Raw genomic sequence first — 21700 nt, forward strand, 5'->3', positions numbered from 1 at the left:
ATAATAGGTGACGTTTCAGGTAATGGTCCTTCTTCATATGGCACAGGGAGGCCAGAGAGGTGCCGTGGATAAGATTTGGAATTGAGCATTAATATATTTTTTTTCAGCCAGGCTACACGAAGTTCCTATGAAATTGAAGGCCTTTTGATCTCCGATAATTGTGGCAAACATTGCGCAAATGTAGCCGGCCTTTTTTATTTTGACATTCACCGCGCCGCAGATGATTAGCCGCTCCCCCTCTACTCGCTCGTGTAAATATCCCCAGGTGAACACAAAGCGTGTCTCCCCTCGCCGCCCACACAGAGCCACTGGAAGTTGCCCAAATGGGTGCGAGCATTCGCGTGCGCAGACACTCGCGCCGCTGATTGCAGCCTGTCGCGGCGATTCAAGGGGGCGACGAACGCCCCCGTCGCGGATGAACACGCTTCGACGATCGTGCAGAGAAACGCATCTCCACGCCCGTTTCATTGCCAACATTGACACAGTTGCGGTCAAAGTTCAATCAGTAGCGTCTGCATTACGGGAACTCAAATCCTACCTAATCCTGTATCGACACGATTGTGCCTGATCTCGTTAGACCTCATGGTGTTGGTTTTTAGCAGTCGTGCCTTGCGGCTCTCCTCCGGTGAGTTTTCGCGTTGTGCCGAGAGTTGCTGTTCGACGTTCCGCCCTCAGTTCCTGAAGAAGCCGTGGAATATTTGTTTTCTTAATTGTACTTTTCAGCGACGTGGGCGTACGGCGGTGTCATTGAGAGCCGCGTCGTGATCTGTGCGCTCGTCCAACGTGCACCCATCGACACGATGTTGGGTGATTGCGTCATCCCTCCAACTCACCGAGTTCAAATCTCGCTCGAGCGTCGACCCAATGAAGCTAGAATGGGTAACCACTTTGTGAGAAGTCACAAGTTAACATTCTGTGGAAATATTCACTCCCGGTGTAGTAATGCGAAATGTCCACCCCTGCCCCAGTGGTGCCAAAGGAAGTGAGCAGCGACGCCAATTCTCATTCAAGGTAATCGCCGTTTCATTTGATGCGTCTTGTTATTCGCCGTTACAACACAGGCCTCGCTGTTCGTGAAACACATATTGCCAGGAATGCTCAGGGCTAACACACTGACACGAGCAGGCGCGATTATTGTTATACTTTTAATGCCATCTAATTTTCTCTTTTGAAACGCGGTCATGGGTAGTCACACCGTAATCCCGAGATGCTTGCGGTGAAATCCTCGTGTTAAATTTGTCTTGGTTTACATTTACAAAATTGAGTATGAAAATATAATGTACGGCAACAACTACATATGCTCGCAAGAAAGAGTTATATATGTGTGTTGAACTTATTTTGCACCATACGTAGCCAACCAATAGTAGGACATCACTGGAGCTATGCACTTTAAAATCTGGAATTGAAACTCATTCCTTTACAACTGCTTTTTGTGTTAAGTTTGTTGTCCTTCCCCTGCACCTCTGATTAGCGCGGTTGCTTACGTACGGTGCGAAAGAAGTTCAACAAAGTTAGCCATGTACATACGTTGCTCACGTTGCAAGACTGCACATTCAAAGCAGTGCATACAAGTATTCAGGACACAACCGTTCCCCATGGAGCAAAGTAACGATGCGTGTACACACCGATGCTAATAAGACAGAGGGTGCGTGCATATGGCGCGCAAGTAAAACGAGCCCGTACCATAGTCTAGCTTTCCCGTGAAGTCACACCATTGCTTAACACGTAGGCCTTTCGCGACCGAAAAAAAAACCTGTCTCATGGATCACACCATTGCATTTGAAATCTGTTCCTGACCGTTTACATATTCGTACGAGAGTCGCCCTATGTCACCTGAACAGGAACCAACTTTAACTTTGTTAAAAGGCACTGGAGTTTTGATTATCTTTGCTATTATTATTATTAACGAGATCTAAAGGGTGAGGATCGTACATCATTGCTGGTACATATATATGTATTGTATATACAATCGGAGTAGCAGGTGTTCGACAATAACTTAAGCAAACGTTGGGCACATAATATATACATTTTTTTTCAATTGCCCGGGAATGTGCAGTTACTGTTCCACAGTTTCAAGTTGTTTGCTGGATGTGACAACGTTTAAAGGAAAGTAATTCTGGAAAGATACTGACACATACACGAAAACAACATATTGCTCAATCATTGCAAAATAAAACAACTACTTGTTTTATTTTTACACAGTGTGTGTGTGGGGTCTGGTCACCAGACCACTAACCCCACAGTGGTTAACGCACTGCGCAACGAACCCAGCGACCCGAGTTCGATTCCAGCTCACGATCAAAAAAGCAATGCATGTGGAAATTATGTGAACTGGTCTTGGGCCTCCCCTAGGTCGACTCAGCCACAAATGAGTACCCAGTGCGGTGTGTAAACATCGCCACCGGGTGCAGTGCTGGCCACCCACCCCTCGTGTGCCGATGCTGGCCTTCATAGGTGCCCGCCAATAGCGTTTCCCCCAAAAGTCTGTTGAGGCTATACAGGGCATCTTTATCTTGCCTTGTCACCAAACGCGGCATTTTTGAGCTGGGTGCATGTAATCGCCGTGCTTGCACTGAAAGGCGTCGGAAAATTCCTGAAAGTTTTGCAAGGTCCCAATGACTCTGGAAAGGTGAGAAAAAAGAAAAGAAAACACGTACATATATTACAAAAAAAAACAAGCGGCTGAATAGCACACAGTCTATATTTCTGTTTAGGAAGTGACTACTACCATCCCAGGTAAATGCATGGGAAACAAACTGTGTACGTGGCACCATTGTCCCCACCTATGTTTATCCAATCGTAGACAAAGGGTCTCATCCAATCTCTGAGCCCCCTTGGGTTTCTGCCGATGAAATATGTTGGGTTTGACGCTTCTTTAATCATCGTTGAGGGTGAATTATGTCGGGTTGGGTTTTAGTGTTTGGGCTTTCGGAGCAAGGGATAGAATTTGTGGTTTAAAGTTATGGTTTAGGGTTAGGGGGCCGTGGTTAGGGGCAAGTATTACCGTAGACGATTCTTCTCGGCGCAGGTATGTCAGGTCAAGTGAAATATGACAGATTTTCATGGCCTGCATCTGTGGGGTCAGTAGTTTTGACCTTTTTTTGTTTTTTTAAATCATAGAATACAGCATAATAGTACACTTTGCAAAGAACTGTACTATCAATACCTGAAAGATACATGCACACACTTTTTTTTTGCTCACCTGAACAAGCCCGGACTGTGGACATCTGCCTTTATCATGCTGCTCGCAAACTCTGGCCGATGCAACCCACACCAAACCTGGGAGCGGTGAGTGAAAGATGAGCAAGCCATTTGCACACAATTGGTGTATTAATTTTAGCTTAGCTTATTTAATTAATCGATTAGTTTGCTTTCAAGTGACAACGAAGGTTCACTCGCTGTGGACGGCTTCTTCTGCGGCCGTCTGGAACGCTCTTACTTCCTACATTAGATGTTAGGAAGCCACTGGAGCTATGCACTTTGAAGTTATCGAAATAGAAACACTCATTCTTCAGGACCGCTTTTTGTGTTCAGTTTGTTGTCCTTCCCCCCGCACCTCCGAAGAGAACGGTTTGCTACGTACGGTGCGAAAGAAGTTCAACGTACATATATACAGGAACAGTGAAGATGCTCCCGGCACGTGGAATTAAACGTCGGACATCGCGCCGGACAACACGCGGTGCGACCCGGAAGCGCATTGGAGAGAGCAACCACGAGAAGCAGCGGAGTCACCCAAGTACACAGTGTTGCCATCTCTGTCCAACGCATTTTTTGTTCGTACATTCAGTAAGCCACTGTAACTTATCGGAATTGCTTACGTTATTACAATTTTTACTTTAACAGTGGTCGTGAATGAAAACGCGCAACACGAGCGTAAAAACATGATGATGATGATAAAAATGCGAATGATAAATTCAACTTGTAACGCACTGCACAGTGTCCGCTCGCTCTCGAACTAACGATAGAGAAAGACTCGGAAGCGAGAGAAGAAGCCACGAACAAGCTGGAAGGCAACGGCCAGGCGGTGCTGCCAACGATTTCCCAAGCTCTGCAGCCCCTCTCTTTATTCAGGCGTTATCGGCCAATCAATGAGTGTTCACACATCTGGGAGGAAGCTGCAGTTCCCGGAGAAACCCCACGCAATACTCTCTCCCATACGAATGGAACAGATGGAGATTATCCCCACATATGCGAACAATAAGCAGACAAAAATATATAACGATAAGCAAATAACTGAGAGGTCGAAGGCCACTACATTACATAAGCCTGTTTTTCAAAGAGAAACTCGATCAACATTCTATTGCTTGAACTCATTCGAGCGGCTGTCAGAACACCCTCTATGCATACACACGTTTAACCAACACGTTTAACCAACAAAATAAGTTAAGTGTAAAACACAAGAATAAGCTAAATGATAAGCCTCCGTGACACATCTGTCCCTCCACGTAATAAATACAAAACGTCGGCCACACGGCCTTCTGAGATTGTATAATTCCTGTAACATTCGCTGCCACTCTGCGATTTTTCTTAAAACACAACCACATACTTCATAGATATTTTTGAGTGTCAACAATTTGTAAGTGGACATTTTAGCCACGCTTTAATGAGCACCTATTTTCGAATCGACTCTGGACATCTTTACCACCGTGCTTCTCCACTGAGTGTGACGGGAGTTGGTGATGGGTGGGGGTGTGGTGGAGCGGCTGGGAGGATGAATGCACGGCGAGGGCTCCATGCAGCGTTTGCGGCAAAGATTTTGCACGCGGATTCGTTCGCAATTGTGTTTTGATGGGTGGACACAACGGTGGATACAACTGTGGACACGACAACTGTGGAGGCGTTGAAAGCGGACGTTTAGTCGCGAATGTGGTGGCGAGGTGTTAACTACCTCGCCTGATATACAGGAGGTCGTGGGTTCGATCCCGATCCCGATCCCGACCCTGACGCCTGCTGCTGTATATTTGGAGTTTGCGTGTTTTCTCGCTCATCATCATCATGGTGGCTAGGAGATGTTAACTACCTCGCCTGGTGTAGAGAAGGTTATGGGTTCGATCCCGACCCTGACGCCTGCTGTATATTTGGAGTTTGCGTGTCTCTCTCCCCGTGGTCGTGTGAATTTTTCTCCGGGTCCTCCAGTTATTCCCTCCACATTGAGACACATGAGTTTTAGAGTATTTTGCTGCTGCAATACATTTCCACATGATGATAAGCCACTTCGTTGAGCTCTCATTTGTGGCCTGGTCGTTTCGAGAAAAATGGCTATTTAGCTCAGTGGTCCTTACCTGGTTAAAAAATAAAATAGTAAAGTAAATTAAAATAAATAAATTAAAATGTGCCTTTAATTTTTTCTGAGGAAGATCGTGACTGAATTATAATGCCTTGAACCCCAAATTGTCAGGAGGTCACACGCCCTCTACTGGCCAGTGCAGTTCACTCTGTCGTTTTGTTGCTACTTGAACGGCGATTTGAGTTTATCAGCACGATGGTGCGATAAGAAGAAAAAAAAACAGCTGCTCTGTAAAAAAAAGAGCTGCTGTGTAAAAAAAATGGGTTTTGAGGCCCAGGAAGCAAGGATAATGGGTAGAAAATAGGCGATTGAAAAAGTGGCGGTCAAGGTTAGGGTTATTATCATGATTCTCAGCAATTATGTGGGCGCAGGGTGGAGCAATGGTAACGCTTGCGCGTTACAGCAAGAAGGGCCTGGGTTGGAATCCTGACTCAGGAAACCTTTCTGTGTGGAGTTTGGATGTTCTCTCCCCCTGTATGGCAATGGGTTTTCTCCGGGTTTTCCAGTTCCCTTCCATTGTTTAAAAAAATAAACAAAGCCACAATGTAATTGGAATTGGACACACATTCCAGTGCCAATTAATAAGTGACTGAAATTGGGATTTACACAAATCAACATCGCCTTGTACTGAGCAAAAACCTTCGCAGTACCCTCCTGGAAAGGAGTCTTTGAACTCGGAGAGGATTTTCCTGAGTAAGCAATTGTAGTAGTAATAATAATGAGTACATTTGGTATCCACACACAACGTTGCATGCGCGATTATTTATCTAATCTCCCGGTAGGGGGGCAATGTTGCTGCAATGTGGTTTTACCCGATCTTTTTACAACTCCGCAATTTTTTGACCGTGAACTCTGCCACACAAGTATGTGCGTGTGTCGAATTTCGTTCGCACCGTATGTAAGCGACCGTGATCAAATTGGATTGGATTGGAGGAAGGGTGGGGGGACAGTTAAGGATAGTTGTAAACTAAATTGCTGAACTATTTTTTATTTTACCAGATAAGGCCCACTGTGAGTCTCTGTGTTGTCTCTCTCTGCTTGTGTGTCTGTCTGTGTGTCCCCGTGTCTGTGTTTTGTCTCTCTCTCAAATTTAGTTCTACCTGATGACGATTGCTTGTGTTGCAATCGAAACGTCGTATTCTATTATTTAATTAATTTTCTTTCTACGTGACTTTACCAAAAGGAGCACAAATGATAGTTCAACTGGAGGACCTGGATAAAAATCCACACTACCATGGGGAGAACACTAAAACTCCAAATATACGGCCGTCAGGGTCGGGATCAAACCCACGACCTCCTGTATACCAGGCCAGGTAATTAGGCCTGCTGATTGCTCTAATACTGCACTCGACGCTATCGCACGCAGGGCTACAGACAAACATTCAAGACGCTCCATCTAGAGAGGCGACGAGCACCTCCTGCGCATGAGCCCCGGGTGACGTCCGCGTACCTGGGCGAAGTTGAGGAAGAAGAGCTGTTTGTGATTCAGCGCGAGCCCGGGGAGGCGCGCCTCTTCCCCGTGCTCCTCGACCCAGCGTCTGTATGCCTGCGATACAGGAGCAGCCGACAACACACAAAGACAAACATCCCCTCCCCCCCTCCCGTATAGCCTTAACAGACCGTTGGGGCAAGTGCTGTTAGTGAGTAGCACCCAGGAAGGCACACGCCCGGTCGACTTTTGTCACCCCAGTGGCGATGTTTACACAGCACACTAGGAATTCAATTGAGGCTGAGTCGACCTAGGGGAGGCCCAGGACCGGTTCAGATAATCGCCACTGGTGTTGGTCGTGAGCGGGAATCGAACCCGGGTCGCCAGGTTCGTAGCGCAGCGCGCTAACCGCTACACTACCGCACACATACATACGTACACCCATACACACGTACACACATACACACGTACACACATACACACGTACACCCATACACACGTACACCCATACACACGTACACACATACACACATACACGTACACACGCACGCGCGCTGTAGCCGTACGCATGTCACCTGCCGGCAGCTTTAATGCGTGGTGCTCATCGACTGAGCACAGCCCTGCCAAACCAGCGGTGGAAATTCCACATTTCTATGGTGGGGGTGCGTTCATCCATAGGACAACCACTGTTGGCTTATGTGCAAAGTGGTACTAGTTTTATCGATCTTAGAATGATGATGATGGGCCGAGTTCAACCACCAAACTGGGATTATGAATTCGCTCTACCATTGGGCAACTTCATTTGCCTTTTGAAGTGTTTAGACAGAGCATTTTGAGATGGCGCTGTATGAAGATAATATACACATCCAAATCATCATTGTACGTGCATACGAGTGATGTGCATGCACACTGCTTCACGGAAGCGGTGGCATTGAGCATACTCCACACTGCGATCGTCCGAATCACGCCCGCTCAACAATGCGGCGAGATTATCCGCGACATCGCACGCCGTACAACCTGAGCATGTTGATGACCTTTTGCATTTTTTAAAGGTGCATTTATAATTCGCGAGGCAGGGAACTCGGTAAATGCCATAAAGCATGATGATCATTATCCAAGTCGGAATACTCTCTCCACAGGAGAACTGCCTGAGCTGACCCCCCCAACCGCCTGAGCACAGCCGCGCCAGCTCTTACATGTTTTATTCTAACCACTCATTTCCTTCCACGGCATCATTTAAATTAATCATCGGTCGACTGACAGCGCGAGGAATGTCTCTCATTACCCAGTAGGCATGGCGAACGCCGCCGTTGTCCGCAATGTTTTCTCCCAGAGTCTTCACTCCGCTGAGCTGGAGGAGTCAAACGCACGCGCATTACATATACCACACGCGCGCACACACACACACAAAGACAAAGATCCCGCCTAAACACCCACCCACTCCTGGATAAGCCTTAACAGACTGTCTGGGCAAGTGCTGTTTGCGAGCGCCTATTAAAGGCACACGACGGCTGGCGTTCACCACGCCCGGCCGCCTTTGTCTCCCGAGTGGCGATGTTTACTACACCGCACCAGGTCCTCATTTGACGCGGAGTCAACCTACGGTTCGAATTCGTGTTGCCGGGTTCGTAGCGCAGTGCGCTAACCGCTACACTTCCACTCCAACAACAACAACAAACGCCATTCGCCACTGAGTGGCGGCGACATCACCACGGCGCTTGTGCCAGGCTATGTGCACTTTAAGGCCACGTGAAGTGTCGAATGCCCGCTGGAAGGAGGTCACGCCACAGACCCAGGTGTCCATGGGTCGACTGACTGAGATGACTGGCAGATGCACCGCCTGTGCCAACTTGCCACGAAAACGCACAAGCGACGACAACATCGCGCGGTGCAGTCCAGGAAGGCACGTGCCGCGAACGCGCACTTCACTTCTAGAGGGACACAAGTGAATTACGACGTGGTGGCCGCGCACATCACGACACAGATGTGCCACGCAGAGGTTGTGCAGCGTTTAGTGTGGAGTGGTAGTGCAGCGGTTAGCGGCAGCCGCCACCACCAGCACCACCGTACCGGCAGAGTGCATCGGCGTGGATGTTAATTATCATCTGAAGTCTCCGCGTTGCCTCTCAGCCGTGGCTTGAGTGGGACACACGGCGGAGCTGAGGAGCCAACATCTAACGAAGCAGCGGTCGCCTCTCGCCAACGAAGCGTCCACACATGCCAGGGACGCGGCCCGACAGAACGAATTCAATGCCTGGTCAAGGGTCATGGCTTAGCCCCGCGGCCGCTCGCTTGCGCGCCACTGTGCCCTCGACGACGAGCGGCCCTCGGGGAAGCCCATGACGTTGCGGTGATTTGGCCTACTCTTCCACGATGGTCAGACCTGTCGATTGCGTCAACCGCCGCACCAGGAGACCGATTCGGACCGGCAGAGACCGCTGGATTGCAAGACCAGTTTGTAAACCGTGAACATCACTGCAGATAAATTTGAATATTTGACAAAATTTTGCGAACATGATCATTAATTGAAGGTCATTATTTTCACGGGAAATGTTACGTTGACGTTATTTGACTTCAAAATAGCCGCAAAAAAATTCACTTTAACTCGAAAACCAGACTGACAGTCATCGACGTTTACATTAACAGGCGAGAGACGTTTAACAACTTGTACTTTCCTTCTTTATACATATAAATATTACATTTGTATCCTCGTGAATTAAAATAAACGTCAGCCCACGCAGGGCACGCTTGCCACAATGCATGCCTGAATGCATTATTCAGTGTTTAAAAGTGACAGTATTTTCTTACAAATGAAGTAAAGTACAACACAAACAAACACACATACTGGGAATTGGCAGTCATCCAACTGAAAACGTCACCAGACATTCTGTTCCTGTGAAGTTTAAGCAGGATGAGCACTGCATGTGAATACCTTAAGAGGATCAAGTCCTCCTCACCATCAGTCGTGGTCAAACCACTGCTGGATTAACGCCTCCGCCGAGAAAACGGAATTTGTTTAATTGAAGTCTTGCGTGGGTTGTGGTTAAATACACACGAAACTGTGAACTTGTAAACAGTGCTTGGAAGATTCTAGATTTGAAGTTTGTGTGACTGCAAGGCTCCATACTCTTTGGGTTTAATCGGTAAAGTCACGTAGGTGAAAATAAAAATTAAATAAAAATGAAAACAAATACATTTAATTGTTTTCATTTTTTGTTGTTTTCATTTTTATTTCATTTTTATTTAATTTTTATTTTCACCTACGTGACTTTATCGAAAAAAACAAAGAGTATAGTGCTTAGAAGCATGTATAAGAACACAGTCGGGCTCTGAGCAGGGTTGCCACCTGTTCTGGTTTTCCCAGCATCATCTGGTGCAGAAAGCCATGACGATGAAGCCACTGCCAGAACATTTCAGCCTCTCAGCGGGTCTCTATGCGAGTCGATGGTTCTGTGTGTGAGACTACACCACCACGACCATGACTACACCACCACTTTCAATAACCGCACTCCTTATCTTAAACATTATCTGACGTGCAATGTTACACTTGCTGTAAAGCAGGACCAAGTTTCAAGTTGACGTTGTTTTTTTGTTTTACTCCCGGGCGAGAAGTCAAGAGACCAGCAAAGGAGTCTCGTTTGCGTGAGTGACCTGAGTCACCACATTGACCAAGCGACTGTCATTCTTTCCGGGTCCACTGATATCCGCTTCTGCCCCACACCGGTTGTGTAAACGCGGCGATACACTCCGTGACGTGGCGCGTGCTTAACGTGACGTTTCAGTGACCGCATCGGAAGGAATCATTCGAAACAACACTTCAACGATTCGCTCAGTGTTTGTTTACGTTGACTGGAATCGTATTCGCACATTAGGCTGTTTTAACGGATTCAGACAACGTACTTTAATGCCACTGTACTGCGAGCGCCTTACAAAATCATACTAAGCTTACTTAGAGATAATTTACATTCAGTTGTTTAACAAACATCACCTCACTATACAAGGTAAAGGTGCAGCCCTGCAATTTCTTTCTCCTAAAACCACTACTGGCGAAAGCCTCCCCGTCCCCCCCCGCTAGAACGAGCTCATTACAGCCCCTCTAGAGGGCGCTTGGCCTACTCTTCCATGTTGGACAGACGTGCCGCAAGAGGAGGGAAGTCTGTTCACGGCAAAAAAAAAATTGTTTCCAAATATAACCGACTTCAGCGACTCTTTTACCCAACAGTGTTTGAAATAACATAAAGGCCGAGCTAAATTTTGCAAATATAGCTTCCAGCGTACAATCTAGAATGCATTCTGCTGGCTTGATATCGAACACGAGCTGAACACAGCACTGCTGGACCCGACTCGCGCTTGCGGGGATTTGGTTCTCGTAATTGGTGGCAGCCTGGATTCAGCAGCTTATTAAATCAGCACTTCGAACCGACGGCCAAAACACTGCACTTTCATGCGTTCATGATTACAGCTCGTTTCAGAGATGTCCAATTGTGTTGTTGTTGGTGTGGGGGGGGGGGAATAAATCAACGTATCAAAAGGTTATTGCGTTCACATTATCTGATAATGTGAAGGCACCCAAATGACATTCCTATCGATGAACGTGTTTCCCACGTGTACCTTAACTATAAGCCAAGGCCCAAGTGGGGCCATGGGCAGGTCACATCACTGGTAGGAATCCTGGCCCAATGGACGATAACGGTGAATGAATTTAAGACAAATGAAAGAACGCGCCCGGTAGTACGTATGTATGTTGAACTTGTCACACTGCACATACCCACCGGCGCTAATCGGAGGTGCAGAGGATGACGATTGGGGGAGATGTAGCGATGAGATGAGACTTTGGGCAGAAGCGTACTGGATGGTGATGATGATCTTTTAAAAAGTTTCCTGCAAAGGCTCGATTGCTTCCTCACAGAGTTCCTAGATGTTTCTTCGTTTTATAAATCTATCCCAACTCTCAAATCAAGAAAGTCTAAACGTATAAAGCTATGCAGGATTAACAAGGTAAAAGTATTCAACCGTATTATTTTTTTACATAGGTCAAAGGTCATATTTCATACGTTGCTCATCATCAAAGATCGCAGCTCCTTGGTTCCTTACGAGGAGAACGACTTTAATCAACCCTGTTAAAATAACTCAAGCGCTGTGATTAACAGACTGACTCACAGATGGGAAAATGTATGATTTTTTTTCTATCACGTACATAAATAGTGTGGATGTTTCTTTTTATTCTGCTCACTCTCAATCCCAAAATAACCTCCGCCAAAAAAATTACAAATCCCACGACTAACGTCTTTCAATATAAAAACACTAAATTGCAAACTTTGCCTCAGATTTTAACTTTCAACGACCTTCATGCTGACCTCATGTATTTTCAAGCGTTTCACGTTCATCAAGACTGCCAATAAAGAGTGGTGCCACATTCACTCCGAACTGAAGGCAAGCACAGTCATATATATAGCCTGTTAAATTCACATCAGTTCAACATAGCCTCATTTCCCCCACTGCACTTCAAGCTCGATGACGCACACACACATTCGTAGAGCTCAGAGACCCGATTAATGAAAAAAGGACGATGTGTGAAACACACACTCAGATGCCGAATTAAACTCCAAAGCATCCCGTGCAATCTTTCACAATCCTCCCAACAGGATGCGGCCTTTTTTTGGCTCCGTGTGCGGACCATCGATCTGGAAGAGTTCTAGCCTTCGTAAGCGTTTGAAATTGAGATGTATACTTTGCTTAACCAGGTGGGAGAGTTCAAGAGACTAGGAAGGTCCTCATTTGCAAGCGTGACCTGGGGCATAAAGTCTGCCAGCAGGGCGCGATGATTGCCATCCACAGTCACGGGTGAGTAAATTTGCGGTGCAATTTTTTTCATTTTGGAAAATTTAGATTTTGACGCCGACACGCAATGGCCTACTCTTGCAAATGATGTCACGGGGGGGGGGGGGGGGGCGATCTTTGACGTCCACAGTGAAGCTGACGGCACGTAGCGTTGTTGTTATTATTATTACTACATATTACACGTAACAGGGTCAACCAGGGCGGCCGTTAGTTTCGCACAAGCGAACCTCTGCAACGAGCGGCCGATCGCCGCCACCGCTGAGCCGCGTCACGCGTGTCCGCGTGGTGCAACGTTCCTTTTTGCGAGATCAACCGTCGGGAAAGCTTTTAAAAAACAGCGGCCGTGTGGGAGTTCTGTGCTCCCGTTGGTGCTCCGGCCACTCAGAGCCGATTTGCAGCACGTGATTACCCACCGCGTTGAGACACCGTGTGAGTGAAACACTGCCCCTTGTTGAATGCGCGAAGCTTCCAAAGCGGTGAAAGGAAAAAAGGCACTGCGGTTCATGTTACTGCGCCTGACGCACGCTAGTGAAACGGTGATTATAATTCAAAAAGCCAGTGGTGTTTACCTGCTGAACTCACCTCTTCCCCCACCCACCCATTTAAAAGCACCATATATGTTACACGCGTAGTGCTTGCTTTTTAAAATACACCTGGCAGACACTGCTGCAACCACAAGGCATAGTCTTTATAGTCGCTTGTTGATTCCATTCCACCCGTCTTGAGGAGTTGGTCTGCCAGGCTGATTGTTTCGTCTCATCCATACTGTGCTCAACCGCCACCACACTGAAGGTCACTACAACACACTCACCTCACTCACCCACCCAATCATTAACTCACTCACCCACCAAATCATTCACTCACTCACCCACTCAACCATTCACTCACTCACCCACCAAACCATTCACTCACTCACCCATCAAATCAATAACTCACCCATCCAATCATTCACTCACTCACCCACTCAACCATTCACTCACTCACCCACCAAACCATTCACTCACCCACCCAACCATTCACTCACTCACCCATCCAAATCATTCACTCACCATCCCAATTCATTCACTCACCCACCCAATCATTCACTCACTCACACCAACCAATCATTCACGCAATCACCCACCCATTCACTCACTCACCCACCCAATCATTCACTCACACACCCACCCAATCATTCACTCACACACTCGCTCGCTCACTCACCCACTCGCCACACTGAAGGTCCATATACTCCTTTTTCCCCGCACCACCCGCGTGAGAAATTCCCTCCCATCATCGTCTCTCATTTCCCCCAAGATAATATAACCTCGCTCGAATCAAGAAAAGTATATCTACTGCACGTTCATTCGTGCTGTTTGTTGCCGACCAGTTGGCACTGTGAGCCTCGGGGTCTGTGCTCAGCAATTGAAATATCAACAAACCGACGACACGGTGAGCTGGAGGACGTGAGCGTGGAACCGCGAGCTCCAGGTGGCGGGCGCGTCACTTACATTTTGTCCAGAAGCCAGGTCCCACGTGTAGCTGCTGTACTGACTGACCAGACACCTGGATCTCGAGTCAAAGCCCTCATCAGACTCGGCGGTCCACCAGTCTACGAGGTTGCCCTCCTTGTCGAACTTACGGCCTGTGCGAAGGCATCGCAGAAACCGCGCGCCGTCAGAAAAGAAGTCAAAGTTACGCAACAGGTGAAGGTGAAATCTATCCGGACCATCGATTGCAATAAGTTCTCATGCTCACGATAAACGTATCGAATTGTGCCTGACAACGGATTAAAGCTGAACTATCCGATTGTTTGAGTAATCGATTACCCTGCAACAAAAAATTATATTCGCAAAAATCTCCGAACCCATTTGGAGATGAGGTGATGGGCAGGGCTCAGTGACTTCATCGGTCACGCCACGCTGGGCATGGCTTGTCGGGGGTTTCCTGCCTTCGGGAGGCAGGATTTTGTGGTTACTGCCATTTTATTAAGAGGCGCGAGTGTTCAACCACAAACGAGTCGACGATAACAACTTTAAAGAATTAGAGCTCTGATTTTGTCTTCTTGAGTTTTTGTGTTTTGTCTTTTTTCTCCCTCACGAAATTCCAGTTGTGTCACGAGATGAACACAATGTGTCACGTCACGTGGTGAATACATTGTGTCACGTCACGAGGTGAACACATTGTGTCACGTCACGTGGTGAACACATTGTGTCACGTCACGTGGTGAACACATTGTGTCACGTCACGTGGTGAACACATTGTGTCATGTCACGTGGTGAACACATTGTGTCACGTCACGTGGTGAATACATTGTGTCACGTGACGAGGTGAACACATTGTGTCACGTCACGTGGTAAACACATCGTGTCACGTCACGTGGTGAACACATCTCTGTTCGGACTCGCAGCAGAAGCAGTGCATCAGCTTGCATCGGTAAAAAAGGCTCAGGAAGACGGCGTCACAGACCCGCTTTTTTTACGTTTGCACCGTGAAGTCTTACCGAAGTTGTCGAAGCCGTGGGTTATCTCGTGCCCGATGACCATGCCGATGCCTCCAAAGTTCAAGGACATGGCCTGGCCCAGGCCGAAGAAGGGCGGTTGCAGGATCCCCGCAGGGAACACTGGGTTGGTGGGGAGTGAATTGAAACGCATTCAGCAGGAAGCAACAATTACATTTACGGGTAGAAACCTAGCCAGGATAGCACTGCAGCCTCCATCTGTACTATGTTGCGCTAACAATGCACGCATACCGCGATTCTCTTTCGTTGTTACAAAAATAAAATGACGATTAAGGCGCAGTCCTGCGACTGCTTGCTCACGTCACTGCTGACAGCAATGCTGGCAGTGGATCATGCTGTCACGCTGGTCACACATCTTTGGAAGAGAATCTCATTGTACAATGGTTGTAAAAGGTAGCACTGTTTGCATTTTATTTGGTGAAATATGTATATATGCGTGGCGGTTATAGATTTTCAATGAAAGGCTTAGAATGTTTTTTTTTTCCGAAACATATGGACGTCACGAATCACGTGAAGTTCCACGTGGCCATTACTAATCGTGGGACACAATGTACAAAACACGTCCCCAGTATGGGCTCTCTTAACTACATTCGACAGCCCTTTCATAAATGTGTTTGACCTCGCTTGTATCATTTTCTATTAAAACGAGACATTAAACATTTTCACATTTTCCCTGGAAAAATAAACACTTGATGATGAATCCCCCCACCCCTGTCCACCCCACCACCCCCACCGCCCCCGCTTAATGACTGTGAGCAGGTCTGTAATAATTTCCTGGGTCACACTCACATTGCACATTAAGAAGGACAGTGTCAAGTTGACCCAGCAATATAATTTGTGCACATTCGACCAACTCCAGCCGAGGTGGTTGTTTTGCCAGCGAAACCACATACGCTCTAAATTTGCGTCACTAATGAGCAATGCGATTAATTAAATGAGATGCACTCCTGGATGCCGCTTGCATCAATCACACGGCTTGTAGCCAACATTAATTGGTGCGTGCAGCGAATAGGAATGTTGCTTCTATGCCTACTAAGTGCGCTTCTGGTAAATAATGGATTTGCACGATCATTTGCTCTGAAAATGCATTACCGATCTGGTTTTTGCTCGGGTCGTAGAAGGCATTTATTGTTGCAGCGCCAGTGTCCCACCTAAAATAAGAAACATGCATACGATCATATGAACGCAATTCCTGTGAAAACGGACAACACAATATTTCATACAATAACGATCAAAGCGATTTTCTAAACCATAAAACCATCATGATGATGACGATGGTGGAGGTCATAAACTCATCATCGTGATCTTAAAAAAGAAAGATGATAATACATGTTTAGAGGGTCATTTGTCCTTTTGCAATTCATACAACAATCATCAATATACATTTTGTATTTACGTATGTTGAGCTTCTTTCGCGCCGTGCGAAGCCAACCATGCTAACATTTAATGCGTCAAAGACCAAATATATTGCGCGTGGATGGGGGGGGGACACAACGCAGGTATTTATTGTGATTAACCGATGTAGTCTTAATCAATGTGGAATATGTAGGCTTGGGCTGGGCACATTTATGGAAGGAATGGTGGCTGATGGACGAGAGATGAGCGCGGGCATGCAGAGGCCTTCAATCAGCAGTGAATAAACAATGTGCTCATATTGGTGATCATGACATTAAACAACAGTGAAGATTAAATATTGCCACGCAAAACGCAAACAATGTTGGATCCCTGTTACGTGTCCATAGCCATGAAAATGTATTCATCACAGACTTTGAAAAAAAAGTGTTACGCTAATTATCATTCATAAATGATTTACCAAGCCAAGATGAATCTGCAATTAGCCTCCATCAATCACCGCATTCAAACCTTACTCTTGCTTGCTGGTTGTTCGTCGGAGCCTTTTTAATTCGTTTTTCACTGCGAATTCTAAATCTTGAAGGGTGTTTTCAAAATACACGTCTTCATCGTAGTTCAACTTAAAAAGCACATAAATAAAACACATGGCCATATAGGTTACGAAGGTAGCCCTGGGTCACGCCACCACTACACATGGCTAGCAACAGGGGGTGGGCGCAACAACACAAATCAACGGTTGTACTCTATTATTATCTGGCAACAAAACTGACACCTTTTTTTACGAGGAGTCATGTTTGCATAGACCACAATACCCGCAGTCATAATGCAAACAAAAAACATAACTCTGATAATGTATGCACTGTCCTTGAAGTTGATTGGTCCACACGTTGTGTGCCTTTTGGCGTCATCTGGTCCAACACCATGTGAGACTAGGCTCTAAGAAAAACTGTCTCGGGTGTGGACCAATCAACTTCAAGGACAGTGCACATTATCAAAGTTATGTTTTTTGTTTGCATTATGACTGCAGGTATTGTAGTCTATGCAAACATGACTCCTCGTAAAAAAAAGGTGTCAGTTTTGTTGCCATATAAAAGGGTAAAAAACCAACTATCATATTTTTCTACTGGCAAATGAGGTTCCAATGGTGGTTGTACTCTACTTCCATGCTGCAGCACCTGTGCTCTCGGCACCGGTCAGCGAAACGGAATAACGCGTGCGCGCGGCCCGTACGGCATGGCGGAGGCCACTCATCCAGCAGTGGAGCGACAAAAGCGATGCACTCGTACGTGCGTACATTGAACGTGATATCGACCGTACAAATGCGTGTCCGCTTTCACGTTCAAAATTAATATTAACAGTAGCGATCGTTGGCCACTAAGTGGCAGTGACGTCTGCTATGCTCGACACACGGGCCGGCGTGAAGTGCCGAAGGCTCGCTGGGTACGGGAGGTCACAGGGCAGACCCAGGTGTTGAGGGCCAGTCGAATGGAATTACTTGTGGATGCACCACCAGTGCTCCCCACTGCGCACCCATATTTACCAAGGCAAAGACAGACACGCAGGCCTATGCTTGTTAAAAATAAAAGATTCTCACAAATGACCCAATGTCTCTCTTGCTAAAGAGACGCGTGGGCTCTTAACTGGTAACGTTATTGAGTCGAGCGCACAACGGGGGTGATAGTTACTTACGTCTGCGTACTCTTCGTCAAGCCTGGGGTTGTTTTCGTCCACAATGTAATCCGCGTACCCCATCTGAGTAGTGATGGCCAACGCCTGTGAACGAAAGTCAGGGTGAAAAAACAACAACAACGGCCTATTGGCTACACTTTGACCATGGGCATCAGCCATGGCCTATTCACTGCTGGATGAAAGCATCATCAAGTCGTTGCCCTCCATCACGCGTCTCATGACTCAAGAATGCATCTGGCCTTTGGGCACGGACTTCACCTCATCCCTCCGTCTCCGTGCTCTAGGGCAGTCGCTCTCAACCTTGTTTGGCTACTCGAGCCTCCCTGTTGAATTTTGTCTCAACCGAGGAGACCCGCGCCTTGCCTGACCCAACATCGTTCTGAGATAATAAATGTATGAATAACGAACATCAATATTTTAACCAATTGTCCATTTGGCGAGGTATCCGAACGAGCTAGTAACTGCAAGCAAATGTGTTCATGCTCACTGGTTACTCTTGGAAACCGCATTGTGTTTAGAAAAGTATGTTATTCCGTTTTAGGTTTCCAAATAGATAAAAAATGTCATCCTAGATATTTTATGCAGGCTGGTTCGTAGACGAGTATTCACCAATGACTCTCATGCACGATATAATTTCACACGTTTATAAAAATCACCTTACGTACCCCCAGGGGTCCACGTACCCCCGGTTGAGAAGGACTGCTCTAGGGTGCAATTCCCTCGTCAGTATCAACCATCGGCCACCACCCCCTCCGAACAATGAGTCTGTCCCCGAGCACACAAACTCGTCTTGACAGTCAAATATAACGTCCCTTTGTCATCCGATCTGTATGCATGTGCGTATGTTGAACTTCTTTCGCACCGTACGTAGCCAACCGTGCTAATCGGAGGTGCGGCAGGGGGGGGAAGGACAACAAAAACTAAAAACAAAACGCAGTTCTAAAGTAATTAGTTTTCAATCTAGATTTAAAAGTGCATAGCTCCAGTCGCTTCCTAACATCTGAAGAGCATTGCGGACGGCCGCAGAAGCGCATCTGAAAGCGCGTGATGGGGTAACTGTCTTTGTTCGATGGCTCGTCAAAAGCCGCTGCCAGGATGACCGGAGTTTGCGCGATGGTTTATGCTCTTGACGAGATCAGCAAGGTATTGTGGTTCATTTTGGCAACCACTTTGTGTGTAACGCATGTGCGACCTTATAACGCATTCGTTCGGCAACTAGGAAGCCAATGCAGCTTGGCGAGGACTGGACAGACATGGTAAGATCTTGCAGTACCCCGTCACGACGCCTGCCATGTTAGCCACGTGTTTTCTTTTCCGACTCCAAGGATGGCACAACTCCGTGCTTCTTTGCACACTTAAGCCTTTGTTCAGTTTCCTTTTTTTCAATGTCCACGTTTCCGATCCATGTCGGCTACACGCATCCGGCCTAATAGCAGCTCTCCATTGACCATGGCCACCAAGTCAGGGCCCATGTAGATAATTGGCAATGCATCTCTGGAAGGTGCCAATAGGGAGCACATCTCGCCCCTCAGTGTGAGGGTTTTGCGATGGGATTGTGCCGGGCTAGCAGAGATCAATTTCTAGTGGCAACGCGAGGCAGAGGAATCTATTGCAATCTATATCCATCCCTCTGCCGGTATCTCATGGTACCAGCTGACCAGGTAGGGTTTCGGTTGAGTGCTTGATTCACAATTGGAAGGTCGCAAGTTCAAATCGCGGTCAGTGCTCGATTTAGACCCATCATCCATCAGGAGCAGGGGTCAATACATTGAGTACCATTTTGTGGGGAACTTTTCGACCCGCGGGTTGGAGATGGCTTGTGAATTTGATTCGCACTGCCTGCAGTCACGAGGCCTCCCGCTTTTGAAATGGCCTGCAAATTATACATATTTATATATGTACACCCATCACTGTCAAGCATCTTAGCCGCACTAACCAGGTATTAGAGGGGAGTCATTTCAACATAGTATGTATATTGACGTAGTATGATCTATGTAAGGAACGAAACAGGTGGACTTCTCCACAAATCAGGCTGTCGCCTGATGAAGATAGTTGAAATTACTGGCGAAATGTTACGGTACTCAGATTGTAAATGTTGTGGCTTGGCTCTCCAACACACAACCGGTGTGCTGTACTAGTATACTACACTATACACTACACCACTATACACTACACTATACACTACTATACACGACACTACTATACACTACACTCTACACTACACTACACACTAGTGACGAATTGGCACGTTCTGTTTACGTGACAACCCTTACTAGTTGGCTGTGTCGGGTGGTGGAGGGGTTTTAACAACACGTTTATATATTTACGCGATCTAACCCATAAACACCCTCTATTATGGATGATAGTGGTCGCGAAAGCCTACGTGTTAAACTATATTGAACTTATTTTGCATGAACGTAGCCAACTGTTTATTGGAGGTGCTGGGTAAAAGATGGCAAACTGTGTCATGAATGTGGAATGCTCATCCACTTCCGTCACTGCAGGAGGCCTCTTGCAGTGACAGAAGTGACTGAGGCATGTGTGTGTGTTAATATGTGGTTGCCTGCCATAGGTATTTTAAACTCCCACCCATGGGATTTCAAATGTCCATAATTGCCTCATGCCGACAATATAAATCAGTAACACCACAAGCGTAGCTCTTCACATTTGTGCTGTTTAGCTCTTGGAGGTGTTTTTCTTTCAGGATGCGCTGTTGGTAAATTGGCACGGTGTCCGACATTTCGATCAATGTCCTGGGAGCTTCTTCAGGAACAGAGCAAGAACTGAAGCACGCGGAGCAAAACGTCGGACATCGCGCCGACGAACACTCAGTACAAACCTGGATATACATCAGACAGCTGTAGAAAATAAGTGCTGCTCAATTGCTCATTTTAGCAGGGAGTCGCAAGTACTGCTACACAATAAGAAGGAAAAAAAACAGATGAAAAAAACAGATGTGTACAAGAAAATACATCCTCCAGAGAGTCAATTACTTGCGTGCAATGGAAATCTCGCGGCACAATTTGTGAAATAAAGCCTCACAACAATGCACCTGCCCGGGACATTGTGATCCGCCAAAGTTTGCAGGGAAGATGAATGTACACAGAGAATGAAACGCTGCAGACAGGGTCAGACAATAGCACGGCGGCTCCCCGCTGGGTAAAGGGGACAGTTGGACAATGGGCCGTTGGCAAGTTGCAGAGGTTCGCGGTTCCCACCCGGCAGGCCGCCCTGGTGTTTACCTCGTTGGGTATTAACCGTAAAATACGACCACGGCGTCTGTTTCACGGTGTGGACGTTAAAGATCTCGTGACGTCCCCTGACCCCCCCAGGTTCACTCCCTCCTCCCTCCCCCCTGCCCCTTTCTTTCCTTTCAGTACGTTAGTTATCCTACCCCTTAACCTCCTGTTGTCCAACCTCAGCATCTCGTCCTTCCGATATGAGGAAGCCACTGGAGCAATGCACTTTTAAATCATCTCGATTCAAACTCCTTTCTAGAGAACAACTTTTTTGTGTTCAGGTTCTTCTCCTTCCTCCGCACCTCCAATTAGCACGGTTGGCTACGTACGGTGCGAAAAGAAGTTCAACACACAGCACGTGA

At 46.9% G+C, this 21700-nt stretch overlaps 1 protein-coding gene across 3 annotated transcripts in view; it reads right to left on the reverse strand.

Annotated features, from left to right (window-relative positions):
• Window positions 1–571: 571 nt before the first annotated feature.
• LOC144945020 (membrane metallo-endopeptidase-like 1) overlaps window positions 572–21700 on the reverse strand; it is a 98942-nt gene continuing 77813 nt past the window's right edge. For 2 of the 3 annotated variants that reach the window (XM_078873185.1, XM_078873184.1), the window contains 9 exons: window positions 18100–18183; window positions 16926–17029; window positions 16150–16208; window positions 15040–15159; window positions 14048–14181; window positions 8002–8067; window positions 6738–6833; window positions 3203–3279; window positions 573–2621 (listed from right to left, as the gene is read on the reverse strand). In XM_078873185.1, coding sequence (XP_078729311.1) covers window positions 2522–2621; window positions 3203–3279; window positions 6738–6833; window positions 8002–8067; window positions 14048–14181; window positions 15040–15159; window positions 16150–16208; window positions 16926–17029; window positions 18100–18183 — 840 coding nt within the window. In that variant the 3' untranslated portion in view covers window positions 573–2521. Of the gene's footprint in view, window positions 2622–3202; window positions 3280–6737; window positions 6834–8001; window positions 8068–14047; window positions 14182–15039; window positions 15160–16149; window positions 16209–16925; window positions 17030–18099; window positions 18184–21700 lie in introns of all 3 variants that reach the window. The other variant, XM_078873183.1, reaches the window with a different exon arrangement.

Source organism: Lampetra fluviatilis, chromosome 36 (assembly GCF_964198595.1).
Source record: "Lampetra fluviatilis chromosome 36, kcLamFluv1.1, whole genome shotgun sequence".
NCBI classification, from domain to species: domain Eukaryota; kingdom Metazoa; phylum Chordata; class Hyperoartia; order Petromyzontiformes; family Petromyzontidae; genus Lampetra; species Lampetra fluviatilis.